General features: G+C 50.8%; 1 protein-coding gene across 2 annotated transcripts in view; it reads right to left on the reverse strand.

Moving 5' to 3' along the window:
• The window catches only part of FBXL18 (F-box and leucine rich repeat protein 18), a 51,834-nt gene that overhangs the window by 12,399 nt on the left and 26,554 nt on the right, over positions 1 to 12,881 (reverse strand). For both annotated transcript variants that reach the window (XM_006143611.3, XM_014585970.2), the window contains one exon: positions 10,349 to 10,567. In XM_006143611.3, the coding sequence (XP_006143673.1) occupies positions 10,349 to 10,567 (219 nt within the window). The remainder of the gene's footprint in view (positions 1 to 10,348; positions 10,568 to 12,881) is intronic.

A 12,881-nucleotide genomic window follows, 5' to 3' on the forward strand; every position in this document is an offset into this window, starting at 1 on the left:
GCCCTAGGGAGCTGGAAGGGAAGCTCATGGCCCCACGCAGGCCAGAGTGGCTTCGAGGGGCGAGGGGCGGCAGCAGTCAAAGGAGCCAGGAGTCAGATCAGAGAGGACCATGTGAGCAGAAAGCCTGCATCAGGGACTGGTGTCCATGGCCAACTCCAATCTATTGGGCTGGAGCAGTGTGTTAAGGACTCTGGGGACCAGCAGATAGTGTAATGGTTACATCGCTGGAATCCCATGTCTGACCATCGTTCTAGTCCCGGACTTGGGGCCTGAAACTCATGCTTGGTGCGTGTGTGCCCAAGATCTCGCGAGGAGAATGGAGAAGAGATTGTGGCATGGCCATGCCCCCTGGGAGGTTATTTCTCACTTTCCTTCTCACTGTCTGTCTCTCTCTCCCTCTGGCAGCACATGCACCCTTAGGTAAAGCCTCTTTAAAAAAAAAAAAAATAGTACTGCTAGTAGGGGCCAGCAGGTGGCTCCTGTGTGCACGCATGTGAAGAAACCAGCAACTCCCCACGCAGGACCCATCTCTGCAGGAAAATTAGCCCTTCGGGGCTGAGAGTGTCATATGGGCTGGGCTGGACTCCAGGGCAACAGGAGGAGCCAGCAGACCCATTCTCAAGCCCTCGACGCAGAACACATCACCAAGGAGGATCACCTCCTGCCCCGCCAGAGCCCCAGTGAGCAAGGGCCAGCTGCGGGGTGGTGGGAGTAAGGAGGTACTAAAGCTCTCCAGCAGTGAGGGCAGTGTTGGGCACAGAGCTGTCTGCATCTGCCAACCTGAGGGCCCAGCATTTGCCCCTCGTATGCCAGCCAGCCGGCAGGAGAGCAGGTGGGTGGCGCGAGAACACGGAGGCAGGGCGGCTGCCCACCCCCTCCCCCCTTCCTCTAACAGCTATGGTCTGTCCCAAAGGCCCCAGCTAAAGGTCGCAGAGCCTGTGGCCCATCCCACCCTCCTAGAACTGCCAATTGCAGGCACTGGCTCCATCCCACTGCACGAGGACACTGAGATGCAGAGAAGTGGCAGGGGGTACCATTCTTGCTCACGCCCAGGCCTCCCCCAGGTTCCACAGCTGGAAACTCAAAGTCTAAAGTGAAAGAAGGCCAATGACACAGCAACCGTGTCACCTATCACAGCCACAAACCAGAACCAAGCACATCATCCACATAACAGACTCCACACAGGCCTCGGCCAAGATCACCTATGTCTTCACTTACTGACCAAAAGACATGCTGGTGTCAAGTTTTTAAAAATCAGGTTATGGAACACCAGGAGAATCTAGCCTTGGCTTTGCTGGCCAGGATGACTCTAGTTGACAGAACCACAGAACTTTCACTCAAAGCTGGCTCGACACAGCCCAGACCTGGTAGGACATGCGTGGGAGGCCTGGGGTGAGTCCGGCCCACCCTCTGGAGCTGCGTGCAGTGGTACACACTGGTCCCAGCTACTCGGCAGGCTGAGGCAGGGCAATCACCTTGCAGTCAGGCACTGGTTAAACCCTGTGCACACACACCAAAAAAAAAAAAAAAAAAGTTTGACATGGAGAGTGAACTTTAAAAGTATTATAAACACATACTGTTTTCACAACCAGGGAGGGAGAGACCTCGACTAAGGTTATTCCTGAGGAATGCAGCAGCAAACCGCAGACAGCAGCCTGCCCTGAGGGCTAACCAGCAGGGCCGCCAGAGCCCTGTGACTCCAGACGCCCAGCTGGTGGCTCTTCCTGATTCTATGCAGAGTGGAGCTTCCTTCCCGTCATCTCTCCCTACCTGCGGGGACACAAAGCCAGGGGATGGAAGCCACAGTCCTCCTGGTCATCTCAATCCTCTCAAAGGAGCCCGGCCCCCTTCAGTGGTCAGTGGTGTCTCTCCTGAGAGGTCTTTCAATGTGTCACTCCCCCAGAAAGCCTCCCCTACTCAAAGTCTCTCCAGGAATCACTGCTCCTGGCTTCTGGTCACACTCTGGGTGCTCACTCAGGCTCCTGCTCAACTGCAGGAAGCCAGACTCAGGGAGCACCACACTCACAGGAAGATGAGGCCTGGTTACAGGGACCAGCAGACGAGGAGACACAGACCTGCTCTGAGGGTCCGACGACAGGGCCGAGGGAGGGAGGTGCTGCTCCAGGAGAAGGAAGAGTTGTTAAGCCTACCACCTTGACACACAACTTCTCCATCTAAACCCACTGCAGAAACGTGAAAATTCAGAGTTAAAAGCTCTTTGCACCAATTCCCAGAAACAGAAACTAGAGGGGTGGCTGCCAGAAGCTGAGGGGGAAAGAGGGCCAGAGTTCCTGTTTAATGGAACAAGGTTTTTGCTTGGTAAGATGAAAAAGAGTTGTGGAAATGGGGAGTGGTGACAATTGCACAACACTATGAATAGGATGCCAGGTGGTGACAGAGCAGTTAAATGCGATACTCTACCAGGCAACCCCACATGGGAAGACTCCCAGTTCACGTACAAAGACCTCCCTGAGTACACGGGGCATGTACCTGCCCATGATCCAGGACATGCAGAAGGCTGGGGAGGGGCACAGTGTCAAGGCCTTGTTGAGAGTGTCCTCTCCCTTCCTGCTTGTGGAAGAATGAACTGAATAAACTTTTATTTTTATAAAGAATTATTTTTCTTTAATTTTATTTATTATTATTACTATTTTCCAGTTTGATCAGAGAGAGGCAGAGAAAGACAGAGAGGGAAAGTGAAAAAGCAAGCCACCAGATCTGGGACTTGAACTATGGTCAGTCATGGGAAAGTCAAGTGCCTTTAACCACCATGCCAGCTGCCAGCCCCAAACTTTTATTTTTTAAGAGAGATTTTTGCTATAGCGTGTGTGTGCTTGCCAGAGAAACAGAAAGAGAGAAATCACCTCCCAGGGGGATGGTCACACCGCAATCCCTTCTCCTCCATTCTCCTTTTGAGCACGCACGCACACACTGGCATAAGTTTTAAGCCACCGGGTCCAGGACTCAAACTGCAGTCAACCACGTGGTAGTCCGGCAATGTAACCATCACACAATCTACTGGCCCCTGAATAAACTTTTTAAAAAATATTAAAATGGGGGACCACTTTCTGGCAGTGACAACCTCCCCATGAGAATATGCCACTCACAAAGGAGCTCCTTCATCCCTCTCCCGAAGAGAAGAAGAAACACAAGAAGCAGCGCCTGGTGCAGAGCCCAAATTCCAACATCACGGATGTGAAGTGCCCAGGATGCTGTAAAATCACCAGTCTTTAGCCATGCACAAACAGTAGTTCTGTGCACTGGCTGCTCCACTGTCCTCTGCTAGCCTACAGGAGGAAACGCGAGGCTTACAGAAGGATGTTCCTTCAGGAGGAAGCAGCACTAAAAGAACCTGACTCAAGACGAGTGGGAAACCATCCCAATAAACACATTTTGGATTTAAAAGGAGGAAGGGGAGACCAGCAGATGGTGTAATGGCTACGGTACTGTAGTCCCATGTGGTCGACCACAGTTCGAGTCCCAGACCCAGCAGCTTAAAACTCATGCCGGGCACGTATGTGCATGCCCAAGATCCAGGAAAATGGGGAAGAAGGAATTATGGTGTGGTCATCCCCTCTAGGAGGTGATTATTTCTCACTTTCTATCTCTCTGTCTCTCCAGTGAGCACATGTATCCTATAGCAAAAATCTCTTAAAAAAAAAAAAAAAAAAAGACAAAATGGTAGGGCCAGCAGGTGGCATGGTGGTTAAGGTCCTGGACTCACACATGGCTGACAGCAATTCAAATCCCAAACCCAGTGGCTTAAAACTCATGGCAGGCGCATGTATATGAGTGTCCAAAATCCTGAGAGGAGAATGGAGAAGGGACTATGGCATGGCCATCCTTCCAGAGGGTTGTTTATTGCTTTCTGTCTCTTTGTCTCTCTAGCAAGTGTACGCATTCTACAGCAAAAAAACTCTCAAAAAGATCAAAATGGTAAATGTTGTTATGTGTATATAAAAGTTTTAAAGTAAAATGTACCTTCCTTTTTGTTTTTAAAGAATGATTTTATTTATTTATTTACTTATTTATTTATTCATTCTCCTCTCAGGATCCTGGGCATGCACACACACGTGCCTGACATGAGTTTAAACCACTGGGTCCGAGACTCAAACCATGGTCAGCTACATGGGAGTCCAGAGACATAGCCTACACCAACTGCTGGTCCCAATTTACTTATTTTTTAATTTGACCATAGAGGGACAGAGTGAGAGAGTGACAGAGTGAGAGAGAGGTGGGAAAGCAAGCTACCAGGTCCAGGATTCGAATCATGGTCAGCCATGTGAGAGTCCAGCACTCTTAACCCCATACCACCTGCTGGACTCTGTACCCACCTTTCTTATTAGAAAAAAAAGTGGGGGAGGGACCAGCAGATGGCTTAATGGTTATGTCACTGGACTCTCACATAGTCAACTGTGATTTAAGGCCTGGACCTGGTGGCTTAAAACTCATGCCAAGCACACGTGCGTGTGTGCATGCCCAAAATCTCAAGAGGAGAATTCCCCAGGGGGGTGATTTTTTCCTTTCTGTCTCTGTCTCTCTGATGAGCACCTGTGCCCTTTAGCAAAAGTCTCTCTCTCTAAAACAAACAAAAGGAGTGGGGGTGGGCAGGCAGATGCCATAGTGGTTACATCGCTGGATTCCCACATGGCTGACTGTGTAGTTTGAGTCCAGGACCTGGCAACTCGAAACTCACGCCAGGTGCTAGTGCAAGCGTGCCCAAGATCCCAGGGGCAGAATGGAAAGAAAAGATTGTAATGTGGCCATCCCTGCTGGGGGTGATTTCTCACTTTCCCTCTCACTGTGTCTGTCTCCCTCTCCTTCTCTTTCTCCCCCCACCACTTTTTTTTTTTTTTTTTTGAGAGGCTTTTGCTATAGGGCGCGTGCACTCGCCAGACAGACAGAGAGAGACAGAGAGACAGAAAGCAGGAAATCACCCCCCAGGGGGGATGGGCACACCGCAATCCCTCCTCCTCGATTCTCCTCTCGGGATCTTGGGCACGCACGCACACGCGCCCGGCGTGAGTATAAGCCACCGGGTCCGGGACTCGAACCGTGGTCAACTATGTGGGAGTCCAGCGACATAGCCATTACGCTAACTGCTGGTCCCTCCCCCCACCTCTCTTGCGAGTATATGCACCCTAAGGCAAAAACCTCTATAAAAAGAAAAAAAAAAAAAAAAACCTTTGCATCTCAGTTTTAGCCTAGATTAAAAAGAAAAAAAAATGAGAAAGGTAAAAACTGCTGATTTAAATTTTTTCTCAGCCCAGACAAGGATTCTGACCAGCTATTAAGTGAAATAAAAGCAATTATTTTAAGACTTAGAATCTACCCCCTCCTGACTTTTCTAGACATAATTTATTAGAGAAGGTTCCAAGACTCCAAGAGTTCCTGCACTTGATATTCGATGCCCTCGCAGGCCCACTGTGGATCAGGAAGACTCCTGGGGGTATAACCAGGTAAGAGAACTCAGGGAATCTGGAGCATTCTACTAGAGCGAACCCTCATGAACCCCATGCATTTAACTGCTTTCGTACAAATTGCAGGCAAAAGTGAGTTCACCATTCCCTATTAGAGGGACAGTAAACCTGGCCCTGACCAAAGCTACCCGGCGGCTTATCTGGTTAAATACCAAGTGGCAACTGTGTTTATAGGAAGTCTGGGGGCTGTCTGTGCACGTACAAAGTTCAAGTACTGCAGTCTCATGTGAGACACCAGGGAAGTCACTCAGAGACTGTTTAGTTGTATTTTAGTTCACGCACAAACCAACAGACCTTGAACCTGAGTTCTCAGTCAAGGTAAAGGATAAATAGCAAAGTTATTAGGAAGATTTGGGGATATGAGGGTAGAGCATAGGCACGTCATTAAACTCTGACAGCAACCTGAAACAACAGTGATAGAGGAGGCAGGAAATTCCAAGAGGACAGGGATCAGTAGATGGTGTAACGGCTATGTTGTTATACTCCCACGTAGTCAACTGTGGTTTGAGTCTTGGACCCGGTGGCTTAAACTCACGTCAGGTGCGTGTGCATGCGTGCCCAAGATCCCGAGAAGATCCAAGAGGATAGAACCCTCCTCAGGGGGCCGGCAGGTGGCGTGATGGTTAACGGAGCTGGACTCCCACATGGCTGACCGTGGTTCGGGTCCCAGCCCTGGCGGCTTGCTTCCTCGCTTTCTTTTTCTCTGTGCCTCTCTGGTCAAATTGAAATAAATAAATAAATGGATAAATAAAAGTTAAAATAAAATTATATATATAAAAAAAGAAGCCTCCTCAGGATAGGCAATGTGTGCCACCAAGTCAGACAGCCGGAGCACACCAACCAAGGCCTCGGCAAAGGTACACAGGTGCCTGCTTTCCCCTTCTCCCTCCCAGAGAAACCCACCAGAAAGTCCCTGAGGGACAAATGAGGAGACAGAAACTGCTAACACACTGAGCGGCATTCACTCGGAACAGACAAGACCAAGTTCAAACATCGTGAGGACATCTCCGCCCTTGAAAAATCTATAAACTGGGAAAAACTAGAAGTCTGACAATGCCTAAGGTAGGGCAAGGATGTGGGGAAAGAACTCTCACACCCAGCTGGGGGCAGTGGAGCTCAGAAGAATCACTCTGGAGACTAATTTGGCAAGTTCTTGAAAACCCCAGTCGCTCCACTCCTAGGAGTATATGTACCTGGACCTGGCAGGCCTGTACAGGTACACTCACTGGGCAGAAGACCCACTCAGAGAACAGATGCATCAAGTTCACTGTAGAGTCAGCATTGAAAAGGAATGAACCCACACCTTGAGAGTGGCGCTGACCCGCCCACGTGGACGAGCACAAGCTACATGGCCTTCATACATGGAGGATGTTACAAACACATGGAAACCAAACGCTATGTCTCTCCTAGACACCTGATATATTTCAAGGATTTAAAAGGCAAGCTTGAGGGCCACTCAGTGGCATGGTGTGGTTTAAGCAGCTGGATCCCATATGGCTAGCTATATGGTTTGAGTACTAGATCCAGCAGCTTGAAAAACACCAGGTAGGGACCAGCAGATGGCATAACGGTTACATCGCTGGACTTCCACATACTCGACCATGGTTCAAGTCCCAGACCTGGTGGCTTGAAATTCACACCAGACATGTGTGCATGCATGCCCAAAATCCCAAGAAGAGAATGGAAGAGAAGGAATTGCCGTGTGGCCATCCCTTCTGGGGATGATTTTCCACTTTCTGTCTTTCTGTCTCTCTCTGTCTCTACAGCAAGCACATGCACCCTATAGCAAAAAAACTCTCTAAAAATTAAAAAATAAATAAATAAAAGAGAATCCTGAGAATCCCCACATGCACTAAAGAACAAAAAGGAAAAGAAAAGCACCAGGTGCATGTATGTGCATGCCCAAAATCCCAAAAGGAGGAAGAGATGGAAGAGAAGGGATTGTGGTCTGATTATTCCCCATAGGGAGTACTTTTTCATTCTCTCCAGTGAGCACTGGGCCCTCTAGCAAAAAAAAAAGCAAACTCAGGCCAGCCTCATAGCATAGTGGTTAAGCACTGTGCCCAAGGGAGCCTGAGCCCACATGGCTGACCACAGTTCAAATCCTGGCCCTGGCAGTTGAGAGACACATCAGGCACGTGTGCATGTGTGCCCCAAATCCTGATAGAATGGAGCAATGGAGGAAAGGGGATTACCGCATGACCATGCCCCATTGTGGGATGCTCTCTCCCTCTCTCTTACACCCCCACAAGTGCACATGCTCTTTGGCAATTTTTTAAAAAATAAAAAAAGAAAGCAGAATAAGACACACACAAAATTACTATGTAAATCCACTTATATGAGGCTCCTAGAGTCATTAAATTCATAGGAACAGAAAGTAGAACAGTAGTAGCTGTGGGCTGGGGGAGGAGGATGGGAATTAAGTGTTTAATGAGACAAAGTTTGAGTTGCCACTGAACTCACACTTAAACATGGTTAAGAGGATAGATTCTATGCTGCATGTATTTTACCACAATTTTCCCTTTATTCATGATAGAGTACCTGCATCCACATGTCTGAGAGAGAGACTGAAAGAGAGAAACTACCCCCCAATAAGGCCTGGTCAGCTGCAATCCTCCTTCCTCAAACGCACCATCCTGTCAGGATCCTGGGGCACTCACGCACACCGCCAGCATGCTGCTGCCAGGGCCAGGATTTAAACCCATCAGCACGTAAGAGCCAGCTTCCTTTGTACAGTTAATTCCTGTCACGGAGTCAGTCCTTACCACCATTTTTTTTTTTTTTGAGAGGTTTTTGCTATAGGGCACGTGCGCTCGCCAGACAGACAGAGACAGAGAGACAGAAAGCGAGAAATCACCCCCCAGGGGGGATGGTCACGCCACAATCCCTTCTCCTCCACTCTCCTCTCGGGATCTTGGGCACGCACGCACACGCGCCCAGCGCTTACCACCATTTTTAAAAACAAGAACACAGACGGGCCAGCAGATGGTGTCGTGGGTAACGTGCTGGACTCCTACAATGGTCAACTGTGGTTTGAGTTCTGGTCCCGGTAGCTTAAAAATCATGCCAGGCAGCATGTGTGTGTGCATGCCCAAAATCCTGAGAGGAGAATGGAGGAGCGGGACTGTGGCATGGCCATCCCCCCTGGGGGGTGATTTCTTTCTCTCTCTCTCTCCCTCTCTCTCTCTCTCTGTCTTCAGAGTATACGGCAAAAACTTGAAAAAAAAAAAAAAAAGAAAAAGAAAAAGGAAAGGAAAGGAAAGGAAAGGAAAGGAAAGGAAAGACCAGACAAACTCAGACTGAGGGACTCTAAAAAGCAGCTGCCCACTTCAAAGGGCCTAAGTCAAGCCTGGTCTGTAGCACAATGATTAAGGGAACAGGGGCCCACATGACTGACTACAATTTGAATCCCCACCACTCACTTGAAAAACATGCCAGGAGCATGTGTGTGCCCAAATACTGATGGGAAGGAAGAGTGGGGGAGAAGGGATTGCGGCACAGCCATGCTCCATCGGGGAGTTCTCTTCTCTCTCTCTCTCTGTCTCGGTGGTAATAAACACACATCCTCAGGCAATTTGTAAAAAGAAGAAGAAAAGGTGCCTGTGTCACAAAAGACAAGAAGAGACTGAAGAGCTGGCATAGGTCAGAGAAACCTAAGGGGACAACGAAACACAATGAGGGGCTCTGAATCACATCCTGGAACAGGAAGAGGACACTGCGAGGACACCGACAAAATTCTAAGGGTCGACTGGTGAGTGGCGCTGCATGGAAACTTCCTAGTCCTGGTAACAGTCCTGCAGGTACATGTTGATTCATTAGAGGATGCCGGGCAAAGGATATTTGGGAACTTTATTTTTTTTGCAATTTTTCTAAAATTAGGTTAATGTAAAAATTGGGGAGGTGGTTTTTGGGCATGTGTATTTTATGTGCTGAGAAGCAGACAAATAAAGAATAGGGAGAGAGAGGACTGAAAATTAACCATTTTAATTAGCGGAGACAGCTATTGGTGAGGTGACTGGGATGGTTGGGTCCCACGCGGCCGGCTGTACAGCTCAAATCCTGGCCCTGGCAGCTTGAAGGACACACTGGGCACATGTGCACGTATGCCCAAAATCCCAAAAGGAGAGAGAAATAGAGAAGGGACTGTGGCATGACTGTCCCCTCTGGGGGGTTCTCTCTCTCTCTCTCTGGTGACTGCAGGTGCCCTATAGCAAATGTTTAAAAATAAGTAAATAGGGGCCAGCAGGTGGCATGGTAGTTAAAGGTGCTAGATTCCCACAAGGCTGACTGTGATTCAAGTCCTGGACCTGGCAGCTTGCTTTCTCACTTTTCTTCTCTCTCTCTCACTCTGTCCCTCTCTGGTCAAATTAAAATAAATAAATAAGGGACCAGCAGTTGGTGTAATGGCTGTGTCGCTGGACTCCCATGTAGTTGATCGTGGTTCGAGTCCCAGGCCCAGTGGCTTAAACTCATGCTAGGCACATGTGCATGCATGTCCAAGATCCCAAGAGAAGAATGGAGGAGAAGGGACCGTGGCACAGTCATTCCCCCTGGGGGGTGATTTCTCGCTTTCTGTCTGTCTCTTTGTCTTTCTGGCGAGCGCATGTACCCTATAGCAAAAACTTCTTCAAAAAAGAAAATAAATAAATAAATAAATAACCACGTGGCTGAGAGAAGGCCCAGGGAGAGGGGTCCTGCCACAGAAGGCAGCCACAACCTCAGTTCTCGTTCCACCCTGCCTAGAGTCCCTCATTCTGAGACTGCTGTTGGCCACTCCAGATCCCTTCAGGGACGAGGTCATGGGACGGTGGTGCTGTCTGTGGCCTCCTGCCCCCTCTCCCCAGGGCACACCCAGCCACACCACTCACCTGCGGAGGAGCGACTGCTGAAGTTTCTTGCAGGTGGCAAGGGACTCTCCGGTGAACATGTGGCACACAACGACGTGCAGGCAGCGAGCCATGAAGGCCAGCACGGCGTCGGGCTGGAGGGTGCCGCTGCGGGAGACCAGGCACAGGCGCTGCAGTGAGGGGCACTGGCTCAGCGCCTGGAAAAACTGGGCGTTGGCACTGAAGTAGGGCTGCTCCAGCCTGTGAAGAGAGAGCATGGGCCATGAGATCCCATAGGACGGCCTGCCCAGGCTGTGCCTGGAGGGCTCCTGGTCACATGGGGAGCAGTGACCTCGCCTAGGTGTTCCCACATCAAAATGCCCTGGAGTGCTAGGTGCAGACTCAAAGGTGGTTTGGGGATGACCTGGTGGACCCAATACAACAAACCAGCCACTGTCTAGTCACTGGCTCGAGGCCATCAGCCTTCTGTGCCCACAGCCTGCCTCTAGTCACACTGAGCTGCCAGCTTGGTGCACCCACTTGACTCCCTGCACCTCCCTCTCTCTCAAACTCCACCCGTGCTGCGCAGGTGGATGCAGAAGGGCAGCAGCAGATGATGAGTGAACACCACGGGAAAGGCTGGGTACCCACAGGGCCAGGAGTGAACCGGGGGGAGGGACCTCAGCCAGGGGACCACTCCAGCCACAGCAGAAGAGCAGCCAGCAGCAGACAGCTCCACAGCAGGAGGGAAGCCGAGGGTGGGAAGACAAGACTGCCTGAACACAAGGGCTGGCGGTTTCTACCCAGATCCTATGTTTTCAGAAAGATGGATGAGAGGGTGCACACGGGCAACCAGGGGAGCCCTAGTTGGTGAGCAGGAAGGAGGCACGAGTCTGCACTGAGCCACGGCTACAAGGACAAAGAGGAGCAGGAGCTAGGAAGGGGGCAGGATCTGGGAATGCGGAGATTCAGATCCCTCCTTGGGTATCTGTCCTTCCAGACCGAAAGCAGAAAGGACAGAGCCGTGTGGAGGAGACTGCAGTATGGGTGACCACAGCTGGGAGCACTGAGAATCTGCAGAGCAGCTCGGCCACCAGCCGGGAACATGGCTGTGGGACCTAGGAGATGCGTGGAAGGCAGGACGCTAAGGCGCGGTCACAGGATGGGAGCCAGCGGGGTGGGAGCTAAGGGGCAATAGAGGGCTGGAGGGAATTCCAGGGGCTGTCAGGAGCACCAGGGGAGGAGGAAGGCACAGCTGGAGGGACAGGCTGAGAGCCAGGAGAATGGGGAGGGAAACGTGTGGGCTGACCTGTGTCCCCAGAAGCCCTAACCCTGGCATCTGTGGGTGTAGCCCTACCTGGAATCAGGAGGGTCTCTGCTGATGAAACAGAGTTGAGATGAGATCATACACTTAGGGTGTGGTTAAAATCCATGGCTGGCTCCTTAGGAAGAGCCAGGAGAAGTCAGAGATACAGTGCCCACTAGAGGTACTGCGCCCGCCAGGTGGCACTGTTCTCACTCTCCCGGGGCCAGCCAAGCAAATCCATCTGGCAAATGCCCCCCAAGGCCCAGGCACTGTGCAAAGGACTCCCTGCAGAAACCCAGCCTGGGGCCTAGAACCTGTGGTCTCTGCAACCACAGCTCTGTCCAGGGGGACGAGGTAGTCCCCGTGCCAGTGACCGCGTCGTCTATGAGGTGATCCACAGGGAACCCAGGACGCCAGGCTGGTAACCCTCTGGACACCCCTGAGAAGGTAGTCTATAGCTGTGGTCTCTGACCTTAAGGAAAGAAGCTTTTAGAATAAGAAAGGCCCACATGCACTCCCCCAAGGAGCAGGCCTGTGCTGGGGACACAGTGTCCCTCGTCAAATCTTCCCGAGCCCCTGGGGATAGGTATTATTCTGAACATAGTGACAAAAGCAGTCACCAGGAGCCCTCACTATGGACAAAGCCAGACTACAAAGGGCCTCCAGACTCAGTCTCCACCAGCTTTGACACCCAGCAAATACCAACTAGTCACAGGACTCTGACACACAAGAGAGAGGAAGGATTTGAAAATCAGGGTCTATGGGAACCAGCAGTTAGCGTGACGGCTATGTCGCTGGACTCCCACATAGTCGACCGCAGTTCGCGTCCCAGATCCGGTGACTTAAAACTCACGCCAGGCACGTGTGCATGTGTGCCCAAGATCCCGAGAGGAGAATGGAGGAGAAGGGATTGCGGCGTGACTATCCCCCCTGGGGGGTGATTTCTCGCTTTCTGTCTCTCTGCCTCTCTCTGTCTGTTTGGCGAGCGTACGTGCCCTATAGCGAAAACCCCTCCAAGAAAAGAAAATCAGGGTCTATGTGAAAAAGTGGGAACCTGACCACTAAGCACAAGGCTGCCCAATGATGGGACACTGTTCTCAGCTGTCCCATAGGGGAGCCACCAGTCCTACCTGGCTAATGAACCTCTGAAATGTGGCTAGGAAAACCGATTTTTAATTTTGGGGCCAGCAGGTGGCATGATGGTTAAAGGTACTGGACTCCCACATGGCCGACTGCAGTTTGAATCCCAAGACCTGGCGGCTTGCTCTC

The sequence above is a fragment of the Tupaia chinensis genome, unplaced genomic scaffold (genome assembly GCF_000334495.1).
Source record: "Tupaia chinensis unplaced genomic scaffold, TupChi_1.0 Scaffold000101_1, whole genome shotgun sequence".
Classification (NCBI taxonomy): domain Eukaryota; kingdom Metazoa; phylum Chordata; class Mammalia; order Scandentia; family Tupaiidae; genus Tupaia; species Tupaia belangeri.